The sequence below is a fragment of the Rhea americana genome, unplaced genomic scaffold, assembly GCF_003343005.1.
Source record: "Rhea americana isolate MKP2758 unplaced genomic scaffold, rheAme1 scaffold_36, whole genome shotgun sequence".
Lineage (NCBI taxonomy): Eukaryota > Metazoa > Chordata > Aves > Rheiformes > Rheidae > Rhea > Rhea americana.
Genome location: NW_028186490.1, coordinates 5,142,944 through 5,167,861, shown reverse-complemented (window position 1 = coordinate 5,167,861; position 24,918 = coordinate 5,142,944). Strand labels below are relative to the sequence as shown.

Genomic DNA, 24,918 nt, shown 5'->3' with positions numbered 1-24,918 from the left:
AAATAATACCTACCTACACAGGTATGTCACAAGGCCCTAAAACTCTCATTAAAGATGAAGAGCTGCCAAACAGAGGATAACAAAAAAAAAAAAAAAAAAAAAAAAAAAAAAAAAACAAACACAAGCACACAAGTGCTTCTTCTAAGCATAGAAAGGACACCAAATCTGCCAGCAGCAGACACCCCAGAGAAAGGAAACAGAAAAAGCTGAGTTGAAGGTCTACCAGGGAGAGCATCTCTCATTCTGCAGGCTCTTCAGGTGCTGCATTTTGAGATGTTTGAGAGCAAGCTCTTGACAAGCCACCTACAGGTCCAGCCAACCAGACAGAAGCTCCAAGTACAGGACATAATTTTCCAAACTGCAGGTCTCCCATAGAGATCTGGTTTGTTCTAAGCGAGCTCATGGGCTAGACAAAAGGGCAATATCTACCAGGTCCTCCTTGTGATCTCGTTCTGCAGTCACTATAAATGGGGCCATCACAGACCACAGGCATAAATTATCCGCTAAGCAGCAGTATTAGCTGTGCTTCCCTTTGGTGAGAGAGAGGTAGAGATCTGGGCAAGCAGGAAACTAATGCAACTAACCTCTTAATTTAACTGGCTAATGTAAGGATGAATTACCCGTTTATGTCCAAAATACACAATATAGGCTTTTAGGAAAGACAGTCCTGGTTGTAAAAGATAGTTTACCAATGTATGTTCCAGAACAGAATTATTGAATTTGCATGACAACAAAGCTTAAGTATCCCAGCTGAAATCAGAGCTCCACTTCACTGGATACACGCTTACCGGGAAAGACGTAGTTCCTGCCCTGCGTAATAGTGAATTCAATTAAACCCAGCAAATAAAAGTGAAGTGGAAGGTATTATTATCCCTGCTTCCAAGATATAAAACACAAGACAGAAAGCAAAGGCACCAAGGGCACACAGTGAGAACCTGTGCTAAGAGTTGGGAAGTGAACCCAGGGATCATCTGAAAGCTAGCCAGTCTTCAGCTTCAAAAGCTATTTCAGAAAGTGACAGCCAAAAGAAAATGCTGCCTTTCTTTTAATGAAGGGTGTTTAAGTGGACAGTTCTAGGACATTAAGTCTAAGGCAGAACCAGTGGATCAGCTGGCTGCATGGAAATGTAGCAAGAATTAAGGAGTATGCAGATAAAGATGTTCCTAATCCTGCTTCTCAGTACATCAAGAACCACATTAGAAAGCCCTCTTCATAAGTTGATTGAGCTTTATCTTTACAAAAGCAGTTGGATTTTCCCTTTCCCTTTCCTCTGCTCCCTCTCTCCCCACTGTCATTCTAACTGAAAGGCTATTCCAAATCAAACTGCCCTAATAGTTCAGAATTTCCTATTTTCAAAAATGTATTCAATTTATACCCACACGCTTTTATGCCAACGCTGTCGTTTGGTTTCATAGCTCTTCTTGTTTCAAACTGTTTATTCTTCAGTACATACACACATTTCATAACCCTGCTCAGTTTTCATTTCATGAATGATTCAAGTCAAGCTCTTCTACTCTGCTGCCCTAAAGCTGGCTGCCTGTTCTTCTTATCAGCCACTTTCCTAAATACAGATATAGCATTTGCATTTCTTCTCCGGCCATATAAGACCATTTTTTACTTGCCTGACTTGCTGAAACTCTCTGGTGTGAGGCATGAGACTGACATTTTATACACTATTTCTTTACAAATGCAGGCATGTTGACCATTTGGTCCCTTCAAGCTGTAAGGATGCAATCAGCCTTGGCTGCAGTAATTTTCGTTTTATACTTGTATTCCCTTTAGCCACCTTGCTTTGCCTCCACTGACAGTATCATTACAATTAGAAGCATTATTACTGGGAACTCAGTCCAAGTGTTTACCGAGATTTATGGTCACCCATAATCTAGARATTATCCTTACTTTTTACCTTTTCTTCATTTCTATTGCAGTCTCATTTCTTCTTTTTCCCTCATTTCTATAAGCTTGATTTGATAACACACTCTTTGGCCAATCTATTCCATTGTTTTGAAACAAGGCAGTAAAACATATTAGCTAATTCGTTATACCCTAAATCAGGACATAGCCTTAGGTCTCAGTGTCCCTTTTTGATGTTTTTATGACACAATTTGCCAGTACTGTCACTGCAAATAACTTTGTTAACTCAGGGTCCATTTTACTGGTGCCTTTGGTCTAAGATCCACTGAGATCATCCCAGTTATTTTACAGTGATAAAAGCTCAAGAAAAAAAAACTTAATGTAAAATTTTCAAATACTATAAAGTTTAGTTTATATATTACATACAGTTAGAATATTAAGTAATACTGCTCTTCAAATGTAAAATCAAAAGCACAACAAGGAGAGCCTAAGGGACTCAAAACAAATCAATAACTGTACTATATCAGAAAGAAGGGATTACTATCCCTGCTATCAAACATCTAACACTTAGCTGCCCATCAGGCTATCACAGCATTTGTTTGCTGTGGTTTCTCAGTGATTGCTAAGGTATGTTTTCTGCACCGTTCTGCCCTCAGGCTGCCTTCTCCCTGGCTCTCTCTTTTCACAGATACTGAACGCCCTCCTTTCCTGACAAAGCTCCCTGCATGATCTCATCCTGCGCTCCCCTCCTCTGGCCTCAGCTTGGCCTCCTGACAAAAGCAAAAGTAGCTACAAAAGCAACAAAAAAGTTCAGTAGCTCGATAAAGTATTTAAAAATTATTTCAGTGTAGAAAATTATTCTAATTTTTTTAAACTAACACTCTGATCCGTAAACTTCTTTTTATTTGAATAATAGACTTAAAACAAAGCTACCGAACAACTTAAAATCTTGTACAGTAAGGACTGAAGCAGCAGATTTCATGCTCACAAAAGGCTTAGAGGTCCAGGTAAGCACAACTCAAAGATCAGGAAGCAAACTAGGAACGCACAAGCACACACGCCCTCATGGACTAAGACCAACGCAGGCGGCTGCAGCTGGCGCGTGAGGAGCGCGCAGCCAGCCTGCTCTGCCGTTCCCCACAGGTATCAGAACAAGCCAAAGGAATTTGCCGTGGAACCTTTGGGGAGCAGCTGTCACCAAAAGAGACACACATATTTCTTAAAGGCTTTGTCGTTTGTCTTCAAGGTGGGAAATGCTGTGTTTGACCTCCTGCTAAGGCAGCAGCCCAGATGCAGTAGCGTGGGCTAGAAGAATAAAAGGAGGCACAGCTTTTATTTCAGGTACAAACATCAGAAAGCAGAAGGAAAAGGCACAGCCATTCAGTCATCATTACTATTTAAAAGCACACATGACAACTTTGTAATACTTGTCATGCCACATGGGTCTCCCCTCAAGGCATTCTCCAAAACAGTTCCTAGTAGCTATTTGTTAACTACCTCACTGGCCCAGTAAAATGAGACAGACATAAAAGTACAACTTCAAATACTGTCTCAGCAACACTAAGCAGCCATGGATGGGCAACGCTCCAAGGAGCAGACAGCTCTTGGTCTGCTCACACGCAGACCTCCAGTCGTGGCTGTGCCAGCTGAAAAGGTTGCTACCCACCTGGCTCCAGCTGCTCCTCTCTCCCCTCCTCTCCCAGGCAATAGCAGTTGCTCTGATCTGCCATCTGCTGCTCCTGTAATCACTCCCTCACCTCTTCAGCTTAAATGAGATGGGTTAGCAGGAACCTAACACTCAAATCATTTAAGCCAACTTGGATGAAACAGCTTGGGGCCAATTACACGAGCCAGAGGTGCAGTTTTAGGGTACAGCTGTGCCTGTTCAGCAGCTAGCTGTTGCCAAAGGCTAACTGCTCTGCCCTTGGGCTCCAGCCTCCTCCCACAAGCACTGACTGGGACCTGTGAGCATTACCTGGGGCACCCCAAAACCCACCTGCCCTCCCAGTTCAAGGAGCCAGGCGAATAGAAAGTGAGCCGTACCAAGAGAAGGTTTTCTGCCAATTCAGGTCCTCGGCCCTGCGGACAATCGGCGAGCGGGAGCAGGACTCACCATCCGGGCATCACTACGCACCGCAGCGCTTTAGCTCTTTTTTCAAGCTAGCAGATCTACGGGACAGCAACCCAGCATGGCCCCTCTGCTCCACAGCACAGGGCTGTAAGCCCGACGGCCAGTGCTGACAGGCCGCTCAGAGGCATCCTGGCCTGCAGGACATCAGCTGACGAGCCTTGCTCTAAGCTGTAAAGATATATTAACTGTAGATGGGCCTCAAAAGGATTTGGCGCAAATATTTTCCCCAATATTCACCTATTCAAATGTTTTAATTAGAAAAGGTGTTTTTTCCATACATTTCAGTGTGTCAGACACCACAGTATGGACTGAAAATATTTCTAGAGCTTTGGCAGCATTAAATTCAGGCTTAGCGATATGAACTTAAGCCACTGCAAACTTCCCAACTCTTAAGCCAAAAGGAAGGAAAACACCCAACAATTTACACTTATTCATTTAAAAATAAGGCCATTTGGAAACTGCATCAGGGCACTTCTTTAGGTAAGTGATTGGAAGAAGTGTTGAAGGTGTCTTTCCGCAAATATAACAGGAAAAGTTACTCAAAACATGCAAAAATCCCTGACAACAACTTAAGCAAACCACGTAGCCAGCTTTCAGTGAGGCAGACAGCCTACAAAAAAGGGAGAAATAATCTCAACATTTTTATGAAAGCTGCATGAGGAAACAGAGTCACTATTGCTTTAGAAATCATAAAACGATAACATAGACATTGAAATCAAYCCTTTTAGAAAAATCAGGATGGTCTCAAGCAACCTCACTTATGTATTGCCCTCTTCCAAGCTGCCCATTCACTGTTGTAGCTCTCACAGATCATATATCAATATGACATCTTTGGTGTAAGGGCTCTATGTGACAAATCTCAAAATACGTTATGATACACRCAGAATTATGAGTACTTAATCAATACTGACAACCAGAGCACTTAAAAACGTTATGTGGATTTGCATGAGAAAATCCAAGAATAACCAGTGAAACAAGTGTGTACATAGTGAAACTAAAGTAACTGCAAAATCAAATATTTAAGATCACTGGAAATAAATGATTGGTTGTACATGCAACTAGGAAACAGGGAGCAGATCAAATGACTAAAACCAAAGCTTTTAGAATATACTGAGAAAACCAATCAAAATTTCATTATCAACTTTGAAAGTATTTGATCAGCTGGAGTGGAAAGATTGCTACAGTGGCGCRTAGAGAAAAAGCCAAAATATCTAATTATCAAAGAGTAACTACCTGTAGAAATCAAACACTGACATTGGGCTTTCTAGGAAGTGATGGTTCCCCAGAGGTTTTCAAGACCCCTGCCCATTCCCCCAAAGAAAAAGGATTATGCAATGAAAGATCCAAAGGCTGACAGCGTCACCTCCACTAACACCCGCATGGAGACTCACTTCCGGAAGAACTGGCAAGAGACGTGCAATGACGACTTTCAGTAGATATATTTTAAAAAGGAAACAAAGCCACAACGTCTCACTTAGTGTACTCATAGTTGGAATTTCTCATCAGAAAAGCCTTAAAAAAAACAACCAAGAAGAGATCTGATAGTTAACTATTGGACAAAATTAGCACAAATTCAGGAAAAAGGAGATCATGCCCGGTCAACTGAATGCTTTACAATCCACACAATYTTCACAGAGAAAAATCAAACAATTTATTGGACATCAGTAAAATGAATAATCCTTTGCACTACAAAAGACAAATCAGTAAGTCAGTGAATATGCCATGACCCAAGGGCCAGTTTTGTGTGAGGAAATGCTTAGAGTACTTAGAACAAAAGGTAGTCATGAGTGAAAAGGGCTGATAAAAACTGAAAACAAWCAGGAAAAGAAACATTATTAAGACCCAATTAGCTGACTACAAATCACTGTTTTGGAAGAAGGTAACCTTTTCTGATATTATAAAACTGGGACCGCATACCCGTTTAGTATTAAGCAGAAAAGTTAGCCATGCTCTGTTCTGGAACGTAACAGTTATCTGCCCATTTTCCAAGCCAGTGCACATTATGTTGACGTTCATCAGCTAAGAAAAGAAGCACCAGAATTAAATGCTCTACTTAAATAAAACATGTGAGAAGCAAAAAGACCCTTAACTGCATTTTCCACTTTTACTATACAGAAAAGCAATAGCAATACATCTTGGTCAAATACTGCTGTTCAATCAGAACAGTGTAACAGATTAATGGCATAAAATACTGGAAAAATGGCCACTTAATATTGTATCAATAGCCTTGCCACCTATTCTTGGCCCAAAATTCTAGCGCTAATGACTAGACCTATGAGAAACTGTGGTACTTATCTGCACAGACATATGCAGTCCAAGGAATAAAAATTTGGCAACAGATGCATGGAGACTGCAGAAGGAATGTGAAAGATGTAGAGAGGCTGACAAGCGACAGAAAATCAATCAGTAAGATAGTTTACCAAGAAGCTTGAGTGTGTTCATTCCCACCTTGAGATTACTGAATATCAGAAATCTTAGTATTTCTAGGAGTAACACTTCATCTATAAGATCAGACAGAGCAATGAACAGCACTAGTTGGGAAAAATGCAAATCACCAAAGTCACATAACCTCAAAACAGCATGCCATTGAAATACTAAAATCTGCAGCACTATTACCACAGAATATCTGTTGTTAAAGAAAGCAAGAGAGTAGTTGATAGTATTTATTCAGAATATGACCCTCCAAGCATCACTGATGCACCAGAAAAGGCTTTTCCTACCAGCTGATTTTGGAGTGAATTTGTCCCTGTTGGCTGCACATACTGCCAGTAGCCTGTATCCAAGATCCAAGTCAAATCCTTGCTGAGCTGCCACTCGACTAACCACCTGCAGAAGAAAAGAGAAAAAGCTTCATTAGAGGTTACCTAAGCTCCTTGTAAAGTTACATTAACCTGCTTATCAGCACTAACGTTACGTGACCGAACCCGCTGCTGCAGCATTCACAGCACATGCATGCTGTTCACCAACTGTTTCCAGTGCAAGAACAGCAAACTGAACACATGAATCTGTTCTGGTGATCTGGTTAGTTGAGCACTTGTCAGAAGAAAGCACTCTCAGTTCCATGAAAGTTGGAGGGTTAAAGCTTCTTAAAAAAAAAAAAAAAGAGAGAGAGAGAGAGAGAACTGTATACAAAGATTATACATTTATACATAATATTGGAATTGGACTTTGGGATGAGATGTCCCGTAAGTTTTTGTGTGTCTATCACGAACAGTTCCTGGCTATGTTCTTAAGAGTACTGCCCCAGCCTTTTAGGTTAAAATGCCCTTCTCCTCATTGCTGTGCAGTGTTCTGCTATGCTGCCATCAATGTTACAGTTGCTGCATTTCAACAATACTATATTGGGAAGCACTTTGCTATACTTTTAGAATAAATAGCTCTGTACAGGAAGTGTTTGCCAAATACGTTAATTACAGAACGAAGTGGTKTTTTTTTTTTTTTTTTTTTTTTTTTGACTTCTCCTAGTAAATGGGAGCTAATCTAGGCGGAAACTAAATTCCTTGTAGAACTCAGCAAATCAAACACTAAGGTTAAGGATGAAAAGCAATCGACTGTTTCTCCAGGCCACTGACTCAGCTAACAGCCAAGAATGTATCCTCATAAAAATCTGCATAGCATTAACCATACTGTGGCCATTCTGGCAAATCATGTGGCAATTACGAATGGCAGAGATTTTATGTTGCCTTTCTAGCAGCAAAGGACAGCTTCAGACTCGGACATAGATAGAACAGGCATTCCAGGCATTCCTAATATTACCTTTATTGCTTTGCATGTAAACAGTGGCCAAGGAACTTCCCTGGAAATAGAACTCTCTTTCTTTGGATGAAATGAAAGTCACTAACTTACATAACTTACAATACAAGAAATAAATATTCTTTTTTCCATCCTGTTTCCTTCTAAAAGCCTGTTGCTAAATTAATGACAGTCTACATTAGTGTGCAGTTATGTGTGTTGAGCACTGGCTCCCCAAAAAAGCTACAGCATGGAACAGTGAGGAACCAAGATATGTGATAACCTACAAACGGTAATGAAATGTGCCTGTCTGTCCTGCCTACTCAGCACTGTAACACGCATCCTACTGTTCTTAACTGGTTTCCAGTAGCCACTTCCCTAATTAACAAGGAAGAACTGGATTTCCTCTTAAAAAAGAATAACCATAGATAGTGCTTAAGGTCTTGGGCACATTTTTATTGTTGCTGTTTCTGCTAATTCAGAAATTACGGATTCAAGTGATCTTATCAGGTGGGAATGCCCACTCTTAACTTTTTTTTACACTCCTCCCCCATACCAAAATTAGGCAATAGAGAGCTTTAGGGGAATCAAATGAGATTTATGATAATCAGTACAATAATACACAACCCTAGAACACATCTAGTGCTTTATCTCCTATTTCTTTTTACAATTAAAATAGACGAAGTTTTAGAAGAAAGAGAAAATAATTCAGGAGAAAGGATATAATTAGTTTTTGATAAATCATGAAAAATTTCAAACTTAGTAAATTATTTTTTAATCCTTTACATGTAACAATCTGATAGGTGTTAATGTTCTGGTTGTTAAGATTCTGGATCCAAACTTGTAAAATAAGATAAAATTAAAAAAACAATAAAAAATCAATAGTAGAACAACCAAGTATTTCATATTTCATGGGAAGTCAGCAATGGGAGTGAAAACTGTCGGGTTGCTGTGAGAGATGGAGGACACTTACATGCTGGGTAATCTACTTGTTCCCCTTTCCTACCACCCTTACCACCACAACTTAGCCACGCACAGGTACACATTACAGAAGGGACTGGCAGGGACTAGACAGACAGCTCCTTAAAAAAAGTGATCTTGTTAAAGGCTCCTGAGGGCAAAGTCCCATTAACGTGTAAACATTACTGGAACTGTAATATCACACAGAAACTCATCTCAGAGTGCTGCTCAGGTCTGCAAAATAAAGGAGAAAGGGCCCTTCATTTTCTGTTTTGAATGCGAAGTATGTTATTGTTGAATTATTTATTCTGAAACTGAACAGGAACGAAGGCAGATAAGCCTGCTCATCAGCAAATATATAATAACTTCAGAACCGCATGGTACACTTACATGGTTAGTGCATTTTAAAACATGAAGCTATGAACCCTGAGATACTGCCAGGCAGAGGCCAACTTGGGACTCTGAACCGGCATCTTGATTTACTATGGAACAAAGTCTCTAATGTAATTCAGGAAATACAGCCACTCATAAAACTATGAAAGCCCATCTAAGACTGCAATGCTTTTACTATATAGGTTGGAAAGTCTGGGTCAGTTTAAGACCAGACAGGTTGAGGCCCTATTTTGTTATGCTCTCACTTGACATCAGTTCCCTTTTTTTTCCCTTTTTTTCCCCCAACTAGTTAAAGAAAACACAATTCTGTATCTTGCCATGGCTGAGAGAAGAAACAGATTGCAAGGTGAGCAGTCCTGACACTGACTATACCCCAACGGTCTGGTGAATGTCTTGTTAAAGTCCAATTCCAAACTGGTTTTGTTATAATTCAGTAAGCACCACAAGGAGAAGGCAAAGCACAAGAAAGTAAAATCTGAATTTATGAGTCAATGGAAGTAAGCTTGTCAAACTATTATGTTACTACTTTTAGTTTTTCATTAAAAATGTGAAAGAAACAAATTACAAGTCCTTTTCAGTTTTAAAAAATTCTGAATTCTATAAACAATGCTTCCTTCGAAAATCTGGGAGAAAAACTCTTCCTCTCCATGTAGAAAAACAAAACCCCTTGACTGCCTAAAAGAAAACAGAAGTTTTTAGCAAAATTTCCATTTTGCCACCATGACCTGGGTAGTCATTTTCCACCTTATTTTTTTTCCCATCCACTCCATTAAATAGAGTAAGAGCCTCTGAACAGCTGAAACTGTTCCAGCAGGGTTCAAAGCAGTTTCTCCGGGCCCTCTTCCTTCCCTCTGGCCTTTGGATTTTATAACCCTCCCCTCTGTGATTGCCTTGGTTGACATGAGCAGGGTAGTTCACTTTTTATCTCCATAGACTTTTTTCTCTGTAGACTCATGCATTTTTGCATTAATTGTATTTGGTTCACAGATTATGTGGTTTTTTTGTTTGTTTGTTTGTTTGTTTGTTTGCTTTTTTACAATTTTAACAGCTTACTTTTATTTTAAAACGGAAGTTGAACAGAGGAGACTGTACGTCCTCCGAAGATACTGTTTCAGATTGCCTGCAGATTAAGACAGACCTTGCGTCACTAGTTAACACGATCGCTCCCTGCTTGGAGAGCTTTCCTCACGTGAACCTGGAGGCCAGGGACTCCTTATCCTTTCACATAAACACTGAGATTCTCGGAAACACGACGACAACCAGTGCCGTAGGAACACGGACCAGAAAACGCAAAGAACTAACTGAAGGACGTTTGGTAAACTTAATATATCCAAGCCAGCAGACCTGGATGAGATTGACTTTAGAGCGCCTCAAAGGAACGAGCCCCAGCAAACCCTGTAACTGTCAGCGATTATCTGCAAGAACTCATTCAAGACAGAGATCTCAGAGGACAGAAAGAAGGAAATCAAGTCTCTGTCTTTAACAGGATGAAAAGCGAGAATTTTAGAAATTACRGGTACCCAGTCAGATAACTAAACAAAGTATCAAACAAATATTTTGTAAGTAGATACAGAACCACAAAATCATGTATCTACTACAACAACGTAATTTTATTCTTTGGCAAGGTGACTGGACTGGTAGACCTAGAGAAAACAGTAGAGGTAACACATCTTAATTCTAATATACCTTCTGACATTGCCCGGTACGAGACTGTAGTAACAAGGGAACACAGCCTAGATGACGACAGGCTGAACTTCACTTAGAGGACTGATTAACAATCTTTGCAAATCACAGTGAGCCCGGGTTCAGCTCGTTTCAGTAGTGCCTTGCACAAGCAAATAGTGCCACCTGCAAAGTTTCTAGATGGTAACAAGCAGAAGAGGCTGCTGACAATTTTGGAGGGCAGGGTCACAATTCAAAATAATCTTAATAATCTAGAAAAATGTTCTAAAAATCAGGCCAAAGATACACATGAAATACTACAGATAGGAAAAGAAAAATCAAATGCCCAAAGAGAAAATTAGGGATAACTGGCTGGGTAGAAATACTGAAAGAAAGGAATTCAGGAGTCAACAAGGATAGGAAGTTTTGAAAATAAACCTATAAAGAATAGATTAAAATCAAATTCTTGATCTAAGAAGAGAAAATGGTGAAGGGTTATGATACACAGAAAGTTTTCTTAAATGTGATGTGAATCCATTTTTTTCATACACGTACAGTGCAGAACAAGAATTCGGCTGCTCAGTAAACAAAAAGAGAATGAAGATAAATACTGGCAAAAATTTCTACGCATTAAAAATCCTTAAGTGCTGGAACAGACTACCTATCAATGCCTGGATTTTATGGGTGCATGSGCAGACTTTTTGGTTTTGTTTTAACTATCAGGCTAGACACTATCTGTAAAACACGCCAGCTTATGGGAGAAGGGTCGAGGAGACGACGGCTGAATGGCCAGCTCAAGGTTCAAAAACTTAATACTCCTCTATGCTATTTCACAACAGAACTTTAAAATCCAACCTATTCCCTATATAAACTAGCGAACAAAACCTAGCTTTTATTTTAATTTAGATATGGTAATGGCCATAATTTCAAGCTGTATTTTAAAACAGGTATATACCTTATTTGCAAACAGATATAGAACAATGGCAACGGCCAGTAAGAAAATCTAATTATCTAAAACCTTTGCAACTTTTAATCTGAACAATATTGCATTCCTAACTGAAATGTTGCATTCACTGACCGTGACACAGCACCACAGAGTTCCAGATGACTGAACTCTCATGGTCATTAACAGTGAAGGGAAAAAAAAAATATGAGGGCTAGGTTTTGATAACAAGAAAAGCACAGAAATTTGGCTACCAACTTCTTTTCTCATTGCTGAATGTAATTGCAACACATTTTTTTCTTTCCTCAAGGCTAAGGAACTACGCTACGGCAAGCGGCGCTTCCTTGCCCTTCTTCTCATCACACCACGAAGTACTGGAACAACATACCTCTTAACCTAACAGGCCTGTTAATCAAGAGAGTTATATGACTGCTTATTACAAAACTCCCTTCCCATTATATTGCACTTTCAATGAATCTCTTAACTAGCAGCAGTCAAGAGCATCCCCCCCTGCTGGCATCAGAATGAATTTTTCCAATTCAATTTGCTGGCTGCTCAAAAACTAAAAATGCCAGCTGATTGCTAGTTCAGACAGCTCTGTGTTCAGCCACTTGTGCATACTTGAGATTATCTGAATGCAGTTTGAAGACTACAGCAGAAATTTTGTAATTAGAATTCTGCAATGTAGATGGTAATTTTTCCCCCTCAGTAACACACAAAGATCAGATAAACAGGAAGCAAATTGAAGAATTTTGCAACATGAATAGTGATTTGCTTCAAACAGAAAAAAGGGAAAGGGAGGAAGATATCTTTGTGATCTGAAGTCCTGGTTTGATGAGATTCTTGCATTCCAGTCRCACAAGGGCTGCCTCGACAATACCGACAATTAAAGCAGGTGAGTAAAGTCAGATACCATTAATGAGCTTCYCACTTTCAGAGCCTGAAAATAGAAATCAGGTATGTTCTGTGCATGTAAAAGACTCTACAGAGGCCTTTTAATCCAACTAGGGTTTTCTTAAGATGCATTTCCAGCCCATTAGGTGACTAAGGACCATATTTTCAAATTACATGAACTGTTCTCCCTGCTACCTGCTTCTTTTCTTTGACACTGTTCCTGCAGCAGTGGAATGAACTGTGCAGACGAAGGACATCCCTTCTTACACTCCTCTTCCTCTCCTCTGTATGACTCTGTATGCAACAATAAGCAAAGGGAAGGGAGGTCCCTACACTCAAACCCCTCCATCTGAAATTTTCTTCCAGAGGGAGGAAAACAGGGATTCTGCTTTCATTAGGCCAGCTAATCAGTGGGGTCACTGATAATACGGATGAAACACAGAGTCATTCACACGAGAAAAGTGATATACAAATACTAAAAGTATTTTCATTAGGAGAGCAACACTTCTCAAACAAATATTTTGAAGTTGTAAAACACCCCATGTCTCAAGTAATAAAACTACTCTTTAAAAAAAAAAAAAAAAGTGGTGGGGAGGAGACTTCAGGACATCACGAGGTTGTATGACAGCCCAAAATACTGAGATACTTGGCAGCATTACGAGCTGCTCTTAAGCAGGGTGTTCTGTGCCTGCTGGCTGTATTCTGATGGTACAGCACGTACACAGCTCTAAAGTGCTGTGATGCACAGATTTGAAAGTTCACAACTGCGAACACATAAAAATATGTGATTAACAAACGCATGGAGAAGCAGAATTTCTTGCACAAACTTTTTGCTCTGGAAGCCTTAGATATAAAGACTAATTACAGTATTTCTGGGTGTGCAGTTATATCTTGTCATTTTCTGAGAGTAGATGTAAAGAATCAGCTCTTCCACCTGTACTTATTCTGATTCTAAGCCTAACCCGGTTTGAAATCTGATTTTTGAAATGTCACATGGCAATTTGTGATTACATACTTTCCTGCATTAAACAGAATGAATTTAGCCAGACTTGAAGTCAATTTAGCAGCATATACCCTGTGAACACATTAGCTCAACTTTGCTGCTTTTGCTATCTGAGGCATCCTGTTTTAGGAACTTGGCCTTACTTAAGGATATGGCTTTTTTTTTTTTTTTTNTTTTTTTTTTTTTTTTTTTTTAACGTAATTGTATATTTGATCAATGAAAATAGATTTCTGTATCATGAAAATGACGACAGCTTTTTTATTCTTAAAATGACCCGAAAAAAACCTCAACAGTCTTAATTCAAGGGTTTTCCAACAAGAAATGAAATTCAAAAGGTACCACATATCACTATCACTAAAAAGGAACCTACAGCAGGTACCTTCTATGTTTTAACACATATGCTTCTTATTTCAGCAACTTTCCTCTGTAGTACATAGAAAGAGCTACAAGCTACACAAAAGATGTAAATGAAGCCTATGAAATTCAGATACACTACAACTTTGACTACAATTTTGGTTGGAGGTTTTTTTTATTCAAGGAGYAACGTTTCTTAAACAAACATGCTCTAAATTACCCACACCTTGCCACTTAAGTTGGCCCAACATTCAGAGAAAAAGATCTTTTAGAGCATCAAGATTGTGAAAAAAGATGTTTTTAATTAATATCTTAACATAACATTTTGTGGGCAAACTGGCATAGGAAGTGTCATCTTCCAGATGTAAAGTGAAAGCCAGGTCCTAACCACTGTGGTCAAAGATCCCATCTTTGACAACAGAAGTTCTATTAAATTCAGGTTCTTCGGCCAGCAACCAACTCAGGTAAGCACACTCTGCTTACCTTATTTCCTCCTACTGTCCAAAACCGTTGTGGTGGTTGGTTTTAATTCTTAGATAAAACCTCTAGGTGCACACAGTGACTGCAYACAGCTCTGCTTTTCTCACACTTTTACTTCCTTCTCACACACGCTGCCCACCCTAAGACCTAYGAACTGTGCGAGCTCTCGCGCTGAGCCACGGCACGAGAACAAAGCAGTGGCTCTATTGTTCTTGTTCTTCGCGGAAAGCAGCTGAAGACAAGTCTGTAAATCTGCCCATCCGCCTCCGCTGTCCCCCAGCTCCCGTTTCTGTTGCAGAGCAGACACAGGAGATAGCCCTGCTCTCAGTAAGACCATTTACATGTCAAACTGTTTGACAAGAGCAGATCAACGGGATGAGACTGCAATGGATCGGACAATAGGCAGAAAGAAGTGAGACAACCTTGTCCAACCAAACTAGGGTTTTTAGTTTAAAAAAAAAAAAAAAAAGTGCACACACACAATCTGTAGTAACCCACACTGTTTTTTTTCAGAAGACAACAATGTCATATGCAGAATGTTTTTGGATAATAACATTCTTAAATTTATCAAGAGGAATTTTAGCCCTGTCATACTAAAACCCCATCCCACAGTCCTTTATAAACTACAAACACTAGAGCCAGTAACTGTTTCAATTCTAACAAAAAAAACAGCTATCTTTGGTTTGTGGAATGTGGAGGTTATTTTAATCAGCTCCCTGTAACACTATGCAAGAATTAATGTCACCTACCAAAAAATATCATACCCATTGCAATGTCAATGATTTATAGAACCTATGGYTTCAATTATAATTCAATTTTTGGCCTACCAACACTCCTATCTGATTTCAAAATAACTACTGTAGAAAAAGAATCTTCACTTTCCTTGGCAAATTACAAGACAGTTTATTGTCTCTGAGAAAAATCATTATTTATTTATGTGTGTTTCATCAAAGCTGTTTAAGGGAATCTTTCTGCAGTCTTTAACCTGCAAGACAGAAAACATTCAAAGCTTACCCCTCTCTCCTTGACTTTTTATTTATTTGTTTAAATGGGTTTATTTGTATTACTCCTTCAGTTTTCTCATTTTCTGTAATGCATGAACATAAAAAACATAACCTCTAGAATTAAAAGTCCTGCAGAACTGTTTGAACATGACAGTAAAACACTTGGAGTCACACACATTTTTGACAAAAGCAGCTCACCTTTTGAGACTTACTTCAGGAAAACATAGCTTATTTTTAGAGTACACAGATGTCACAAATTTACSCATGTACCCCAAACCTTTTCTCTTGTAACRGTTTGCCCTGCCCAGAATTATTCCAGTTTTATTCATAGGCCTTGGCAGCATCAGCCTAAGTTCTTCGTCACAACCTAAACTTATTTTCTATTCAAAGGAAGAATCAGTTAAAGGTTCCTAAAYAACAAACAAAAGGTATTTAACTAGCTAAACATAGCCTGTTTACAGTCTCTAACGAAGACCCGTCCTTTTACCTTTCTGGCAAAACTTCAGCTGCTGTGTCAAATCCTGAGTTTGTTCTTGAGGTGGGAAACCATATATCATCCTGCATACACTGTCACTAAGGTCTACAGTAGCAAATTCAACTCCAACAATACCAAGCATAACTCTTATATAAAAATTATTATCTACTGCTGGTAGTCAGTATGGACACCATTCATATCTATTTTCCTGAAAAAGAAAAAAAAAATCACTGAGGAAAACTGAATCCTGGGAAAGTGTGGCTGTTAACCYCTGCCCTCCAGCTAGCTGACTGACGACAAGTCCCCGAGATTTCCACAAGYGCTGGCGTCACAACGTGAGCAAAAAAACCCTTCTGTTAACAGCTTATTCTGCGTATTATTAAGGAAAACAGCGATTCCATAAGCAGAGCTGGAAGTCTTGTTGCTGATTCCCAAATAGRATGATTTTATAGTCTTTCCTCTGCATCTCTTCAGGTTCTGCCAGACCAGCAATAAGAATACCAACTTACTGCTGACAAAAAGTAAATCAGAAAATTACCGAGAACGCAGATATGACGATGGCGTGCAGTACAAACAGAATTACTTCTCAAGAAGCACTTCTYAGGACAAACCAGAGCTACACAATCTTAACAGGCTTTTTTCTTTGTAACAACAAGATTAATTCTAACTCCTTAATTTTTGCAAAACTGTTACAGCCATGACTGGAACGAGCCAAAAAACTCTGCTATCCCTGCAGAGCTACCATTAAATTGGTTATCTTAATATAACAGAGATCTATCTGGATGTTCTCTCACTACATCTGGTGCATCTAAACTTCGCAGTACGTGAATGAATGATTTGTTCATTCTTGAGAGAGTTTGCCCTTCTGCAGTCATGACATTAATTTCAATTTGGATTAACACATACCAAGTTATACTCCAGTAGAATATGATGATTTCATRCCCTTTACGATTCCAGGAACAGTTTAATACATAGCTTTTTCCTAGTTCAGATAGCAAAGAGTATAGAATGTCATAAAAGAAAAAAAAAATCCTTTTGCACACTGAATAGGAGGAGCCTTGTAAGCAAGTGTTTTTAGTATCTGTAGATTTTCTGGATTTAAATGCATTTGCCTTTAGGAATCTATTCAATGCAAATGATATGCTGATGGTAGAGGCTACTTGCTTTAAAAAGCATATCCCAAAATTACAGAAGTTTTAAGGCAATTTGCTTTTGAAGGGCATTTAAAGGACTGAAAAAAAAAATTATAATCCTGCTTGAGTGGCTAAATAGACTTCCATCTGGTTTTCCAGTTTTCTTTTTCCTTTAGTATAATCCTCATGAAAAAAGACCATCAATAAACATTGTTAACATTAAGAAAAATTGGCTCCTAATGGTATAGGACATGCAGTAAAACAAGCTCATGTTAAATTACTTATGACATTCCCTTATTTCACCTGCTCTTCACTTATTTGCAACTTTCTGAATAATTTTTCTAGAAGTGGAAAGTTCTAACATGGTTTTGAAACTAAGCTAGATAAATACATTTCCTGTAAGAGGACTAAATAACAAGCCTCGACGTCCACCTGTGTTAAATTTTAAAAAGGAAATTATTCAAACAGAAATTATAAATGAGCAAGCTCAGACAGACTGAAAATAAAAATGTTACAGAATAAGGAGACCCTACCCACAGTACTGCTAGTTATTAGGAAGAAACGGGGATTATCAGACCCTTGAGTTAAAGTCACATGGAAAAGCACGTTTAGCGGTAAGTGGGAAGAGAGACATGAAAGAGTATCTTCATTAGAGGGATTTTAATACTAGGAATAAGAAACTTGTAGTCCTTTCAATTTACATGCACTCTGCAAACCCTCTGTACTTATTGAACACAAAACAAGCCAACAATGTAAGTTTGTGTTTTTTCCCTGTTAGGAACATAATGAGATTACAATATATGACGGGATGCTGCTGACACCCAGCCCTACGTGGCAGATAGCGCTGTCTTCTGTAAAAAATTCTGGGAAAGGGGAATTTCACCYTGTTATTCATATCTGCAGGAAGAATATGAAGCAAAGCAAGACAGGCTGTTCAAATGATATACTACTTATATAACAAAGATTTTTTTCTTTCTTGTAGAAAAAAAGATARTAGTTTCTTCTCAAGAAATTCCACTAATAAGGTATTGTGCATTTTACCTCTCTAGTTTTCATGGAACATTTTCTTCTCTCTTTCCCTATGTACTGTGAACACAGTGAATCACTAGCAGTCAAGACCTTATTTTGACCCTACACTTAGGCAGGACTGCAGGTCTGCTTTTGTAGGAAGAAAAGATTTAAATAGCAAGGAAGTTGCAGGTCAGATTTACAACATTCTAGCAGAGATCTGCGGAGAAATACTGTGCATAGGTTACCTACAGTATATTTGGGTTCACTTTGTGTCCTTTCCCAAATGCTAATGTCAAAACTTAAATCTAGCTAAATTAAAGTATACATAAAATATATTTATGGTTACATCAAATCCTATGTACATTTTTTAATGATTGAAGTTATTTACTGAAGATAACTTATACTTCAAACAATCTTTAAATACCATATCTTTGGACTACAATAAGATTTCTAATTCACTTTAAAATGTTTACTATTCGGGAGAATGACATATATCTCCTTTTATATCATTGGATTTATTCTAACTTCTTGGCATAGAAATCAGAGATGCTATACACTTGAACACACTAAGATGGAGCCATTCCTTAACATTTGGATTTCTGCAACTAATCCTCAGTCTCAGCGTCTGTTTTATACCCATCAGTTACATACTAYGTGAAACTGATCCCCCTTCACAACAAGTACTGCTAAGACAAGTGTGGTGCAAATGTGATCTCTTCATTAATCACTTTTAAATTGTCATGTCCTTCATGACTACTTATTTAATAGCAACTTCTGCAAATTACAGTGAAGCTTTTGAACACTCCCACTTCAGAGAGAGTCTAATTCCTCTGAACTCTTGAGTGTAGGTAACAATTTTGGACTGGATTCTTGTGCTGGGAGCACAGGAAATGAACTTTCAAACAAAAATGCTGTTATGTACACAATGAAATATATTTTCAATGCTTTACAATGAAGTTGCTTTAGGAATTGCTGTGGTCTTATAAAGAATGAAAGGAAAAACACTGAAGTCTATAAAGCTGTTGAAATTAATATGGCAGAATTAAATCTGCAGTCAATATATGCAACATACTAAGCCAGGGGGCATGTCAGAAACACTATTTAGCTGAAGGTATAGCATGCTTAACAGAGAAGACAAGTAGCCCTCCAAAGCCATCCAGAAAAATAGGCAAAGGAAACTAAACGCCTGAAAAGTCTGTTAATCTAATATGAAGACCACTCACTTGGCAATGTCAAATGATAAAAATAGACATTATGTGCGCATATCAAGTAATGTATCTTGGCATTTATAAGTAATTTAACTATAAAAATGTTTTTTTCCTTTTATGATTCAACTTCTTGTTACTGCATATTGCTTCATGCTAAGYAATGGCATCAAATGAACCGTTGTTCTGCACGTTCTTTTCAGCTGGCTTATACGTTTAAGGAAAAATAAAACAAAATCCACAAAATGCAGGCACTGAATCTAGTTTCTAGGCCATGACAGACAGCATAGGGTATAAATCGCCATCACAGAAGGAGCGGACATACCGTCAAACAGCCCATCAGGCTCTGCTCAAACGGTCTCTGGAAGGCTCTGGGGTCCCCACACCAGTCCAGGAGCTCTGTAGCTGCATTATGGAAGTTCGCAGGGTTCTGTAAGTGCTGGCAAGGGAAAATGAAGCAACATGGTAAATAATGTACACAAGGGGTGATATACAGTCTTGTACATCACATTAATTCAAAGTTTGGAATAGGAAAAACACGCTTTTTGGAAGTCAGATCTAAAATGGGTCAGATCACAGATGGTAAAACCAGAAAATCCTACTTAATCCATTCTCATTAATGTGTATGTAGATTACTAATTTTCTGATATTAACTCACTCGTTATAGATGAGCTTGAGCTCCTCTGAACTCCTTTCTCCATAACATTACTTTTCATGTCTGTTAACCATAATGCATTATATTCGGACGGCAAAACTAGCAAAGTCCAAACTTAGGGAAACTTCAGTTTTCTGTTTAGTTTTGGCTTCAGGCTTATRTCCAATTGTTGTATAGGGACATCCGATGCAGCCATGCCTTCCAACAAGCTGCATTTTAGCCTTTGCCCGCCAGCTGGGAGGCAAACATGACAGCCTCTGAAACTATCAGGGACACAGCAGAGCAAACTCATTAAACAGATCTTTTCTAGGAACCAGGATGATATTTATCATAATGTTTGCATACAAAAGTACCTAAAAGGTGGTTTCAGATAGCACTGTGAGGAATGTGGGGGATCAACTTCTGGACCACAAAAACACAAAAACTGGAGGGGTATTTTTTTTGACGGAAGTTTGGCTGGGATACCGCCACAATTGAAAATGTGAAAGCACAGAAACGGTACAGAGATTTCAGAGCAGAATCCTACTCCCCCTGAAGAGGCTTAGGTGATTTGGAGAAGACTCAGTTTCTCTTTTTGAAATTTACTTGGTCAATGCAATTTCCCAACTGTTACACTCATTTCTGTTTTCATACTGAACAAGTTGTCATCCTATTTTTAGGGACATTTAGTAATCTTATCTGATACCATAATTCACATTATCATCCTTCAGTGTGCTATATTGCAAAACTAGTCTAACATATTAGCAGGAACAGAGTGGGGGCAGAGGAAAGGAGAAAATCAATCTAAACAGAAATATTGCTACTAAGTTCTCCAGTTCTGGTRACGCTAAGTGTTTCAATGAAAGCTCCAGAAACAAACAAACAAAACAAAACAAAAAAAAAGAAGAGCGTGTGTAGGAATTGCTGGTATCTTTTTAAACAGTAGGTTTCTAACTCTCTCAAGATTACCGAGAAAAACATTCAAACATGGTGCAAGTTTAGATTAGAAGGCAGAGAATCCAAAGGTATCATTTTAAAAATGTATCATTATTTTTGATTCAGTTTCATAACTTGGGGAGACCTGACTGCTTATTCTAAACATCTAGATAAACAATAATGTTCACAACCTAGTTTTTTTTTCCCTCTTCCCCTTATGTCTGAGCAGTCAGATATATTAGCTCTAAAACAAATGAAGGAAAAAAATCATGACAGGTTCTGAGGAGTTCCTAGTCTGTGACCTTTTGGATCAGGTTACTTTAATTCTTATTCTGTAAAGGCTCACGGCCAAAGACCTTATTTTAAAGAGAGATAGCTGATATGTGGGGTATAGATTTTTTAAAAACAATGGCAGAATTAAAAACAAACAAACAAAAGACCAGACATCGTGCACTGCATTTTTCCTCTGTTCTACAAGCACGGACTACAGCTCATAYGACCATCCAGTTTGCTAGCTTTGCCTAGACTGCATTTCAGAACATCACTTCCTTGCCAGCTCAATCATCATCGAGCTGCTCAAGGAGTAAAAGTATTCTCTGTACAAATGAAAGAGAAGTACCCAACTAAATACATGTAAAATGCCATATTTTAAGACGTATTGTAAAAAATGTCCCATGAGCAAGGCCTGCAGTTTGGGTTATGAGTCCTGTAAATAAGGGGGAAAATGATGCCTCTTTAAAAGCTTCATTTAGTCTTCAAATAAATGATTTTCTGCCACCAAATCTCTCCGCGCATTCTGCTATTTCAGTCCTTCACTTTTATCTGCAGGAGAAACAAAGCTAGTTCAAACCCCTCTACTGTATCACATATAAGCTCTGCTACAACCATACAAATTCCAGGGATCGAGAAATGCATATAAGCTGGTGAGCCAATCACTCTGTACTGAACACATACTGCATTGGTATCACACTGGGAGATCAGATTGAACTTAAGTAAAGTAACACAAAACAAAACAAACAAAAAAAACACACACAGGAAATCCTAAGAGGAAGTTCACTGAAAGCTACCTAACTCCCATACACAGTACTCGAAATTGTGCTTAYAAATACTTCCCTCCTTGTGAAATGAACTGAGATCTGATGATTAAAAGTACTAAATAAGAGCTAGATATTATTAATTATCATCAATCACTGTTGTTGTCAGTCAGCTACAGGTGCAAAATCTTCCATTAACACGTACAGTGAAGTTTTCCTGTTGAAAAATACGTTTTATTTGGATCCACTTTTTTTTTTTTAATAGATTTAGGGTACCAAATGAAAAGCAGAAAGGGACCTTAGCCATAAGTTTAATTTTCAGTTGAGTATCACATAATGCTGATTCCTACTTAATGTGACACCACTGAAAAGTAATATCCCTTTCCTAGAGTAAAGGTCTAAAATATATTTATTTTTCACTGGGAGAAAAGGCTCATTCTACTTGGCTGTGTCAAAGTAGGAGTTACCTCATTCACTTCACTATTTGTTCTGCAGCTCTCCTTTATGTTCTCCCTCATCAATCCACTGCACTAGGACTGAGGACTGAAGAATACTGCAATAAACCGTATGTCAAATACAGAGAGGCTAAAATCCTTACTTCTTAAATGCAGCTGTGCAGCTGATACTAGTTTAAAAACTAGTTAGGCAAGTTAAGCAATTTTATTAATTACACTATAGGCCTGAAACAAAAAAATAAGAAGCCTGAACATGAGCAGTGGTTTCATTCTCTGTGGAGTGTTACTTGGAAGAGTTGCAGGCACACTTACACCAATGCTACAGGGCATTCTAACATACAATACATCCTATTTCCCATGTTGTTCTAATTTTCTTAAAACATTTTAAAATAAGTTTTTACCTGATTTTTTTTCAGATTACAGAGAGCAAACTTACTTTTTGAGAGCAAGTATGGAGAATGTAAAGAAAATTGAGTATGAGTTATAGCATATGGACAGGCGCACGTTCTTCCTGAGCTATGCACAAAGCCATTCCAAACAGCTACACTCCCCGCGTGTGTGTGCGCGTGTATTTACTTATTTATTTACTTATTTACTGGCAGCTCGAACATCGCACCCAGGGCAAAAAGCATTAATATCATTCACATCCTCAAGACAAAAAGCCTGCTTGAGAAGGATATTATTATATCCACTGTATTCTTCAAACAAGAAATTAAGAGATTTTCTTAGCTCTTGATCCAAGAACAGAAGAACAAAACAAAACTTATGCCAGACCCATCCATCAACTTTGTTACGAAGCATTTATCATGTGTGGCTCCATCCTCTTCAGCTGAAATTACTGGCAGCATTTTAACAGAAGCAAGACCTGGGCCTGAAGAGTCTAATTTGAAATTGTGTTTCACGTACACAGACAGGGAAAAAACCCACCTCGTTAATAGACGATTCAGAAAAAAGCTGAAAGAGAACCAACTAAAGCGAGTCAAAAACACAATGYTGAATTTAAGTCTTAGGAAATGCAGACAGATGCACTAAAGTTTACTGAGATTTTGCTATGACACACCTTGGTACAGCTTCAAACGAGTATTCATGAGTGATACARTGAAGGGTCATCTCACACCACCATGCTTACAAGCAACAGCGCATAGAAACACAGAATGGAATAGAAGATTCATATGAATAATATCTAAAGCAGAGACAAACAAAGGCAATGAACTGAAAGAATCAGTGATTTACTAGATTAGTTTCAATATCATCTGCTTTTTGGAAAGATATTAGTGAAATACCCTGCTTCCATTACTTCAAAAGCTACCAAAATTTCCAGTGTAATCATTTATAAGTGATTGAAAACCTAACATTTTCTTAGTCCAAATTTAACAGAAATCATAGAAATACTACATGTATGTGATGTTGCATTATTACTGCAGGGATCACCAGGCGGTGCTTTGAAGAGACGGTCTCTCCAARCCATTTATTTTTGGTCTTTGGAAGGAATCTTGTGTTCTTTGTAGCACTCCAACTAACAGTCTGGTGCAGGGGCATGGAGGAAACAGCAAACGGAGAGCAAACTCTCTTGCTGCGTCCAACAAGAGTGAATTCTATCAGCAAAATTCCTTCCTGAGGATTGGGTTGACATTTGGGCTGCATTACAAGGAAGACACCAACGTCTACCTGTTGCCTGTGGCCAGCTCTGGCTTAAAAGTTTCATTTAAATAAAAGAATAGACTATCTTTGTAAGTCAGAGTGGCCATACGGGCAAGACACTGCAGGTACACTGAGATCCAAATTTATCAGCTTTCACAGTAACGGTGTGCGTCTGTTCCACGGTTTGCTGCTGTACATGTACCTGGTGTGTGTGTGGGGGRGGAACAACATTCACATGTGCAGTTACGTGGAACAGCTGATATGCGGTAATGTTTGATTCAACCATTTCAAAATATGCTCACTTCTTGAAACTCTTACTCTGCTCCAATTGGAAGGTGATCAAAAACTCAACAGTAAGCCTAAAACTGAGTGCTTTATAGTATATATGAATGCAGACCCACACATGCGAAATACGCATTTGTAATAAAGATTTTATTTTTTAAAGCAAACTAAAGCACAGTCAAGTACTTTTAGTCTACACCCTCGCACCAAAGTGCACACTTCCTGCAACCAAAGACTTGATATAATTTTAGAGACAGAAACCAGCAAGGACRTCAGTCTTTTCTCTAAATATAGAAGACTGCAACCCAGATGTACACTAGCATATCCCAGACAGAACAGCATAGTAAATATTGGAACAATAACGGTCAAAATTAGGAGCAGTTACAGGAGGTTAAAGTTATCTCATGCATAGATCAAGAAATGCTAACATGACAGCAACGGTATGGAAAGTRAAATCATTCAAACATGAAATCCGTATGTTCTGATTTGTTGCTATAGAAAACAAATGTAGAATTTTGAKTCACAGACTACATATTTCTGGGGAAGGTAATTTTTTTCTCTTCTCACTGGAATGCATCAGACTGAAGGCACAGACCTAATTTGCCACAACTTAACCTATTCAAAATAAGGTGTCATGCAAATAAGTTGCTTTTGAGCAGCAAACTGCTTAACTACGCTAAACAAGTTATTCCATTTATTTAC

At 38.5% G+C, this 24,918-nt stretch overlaps 1 protein-coding gene across 6 annotated transcripts in view; it reads right to left on the bottom strand.

Annotated features, from left to right (window-relative positions):
• ZMIZ1 (zinc finger MIZ-type containing 1) overlaps window positions 1-24,918 on the bottom strand; it is a 342,873-nt gene that overhangs the window by 122,875 nt on the left and 195,080 nt on the right. For all 6 annotated transcript variants that reach the window (XM_085312311.1, XM_085312315.1, XM_085312314.1 and 3 more), the window contains 2 exons: window positions 19,560-19,673; window positions 6,706-6,811 (listed from right to left, as the gene is read on the bottom strand). In XM_085312311.1, the coding sequence (XP_085168437.1) occupies window positions 6,706-6,811; window positions 19,560-19,673 (220 nt within the window). The remainder of the gene's footprint in view (window positions 1-6,705; window positions 6,812-19,559; window positions 19,674-24,918) is intronic.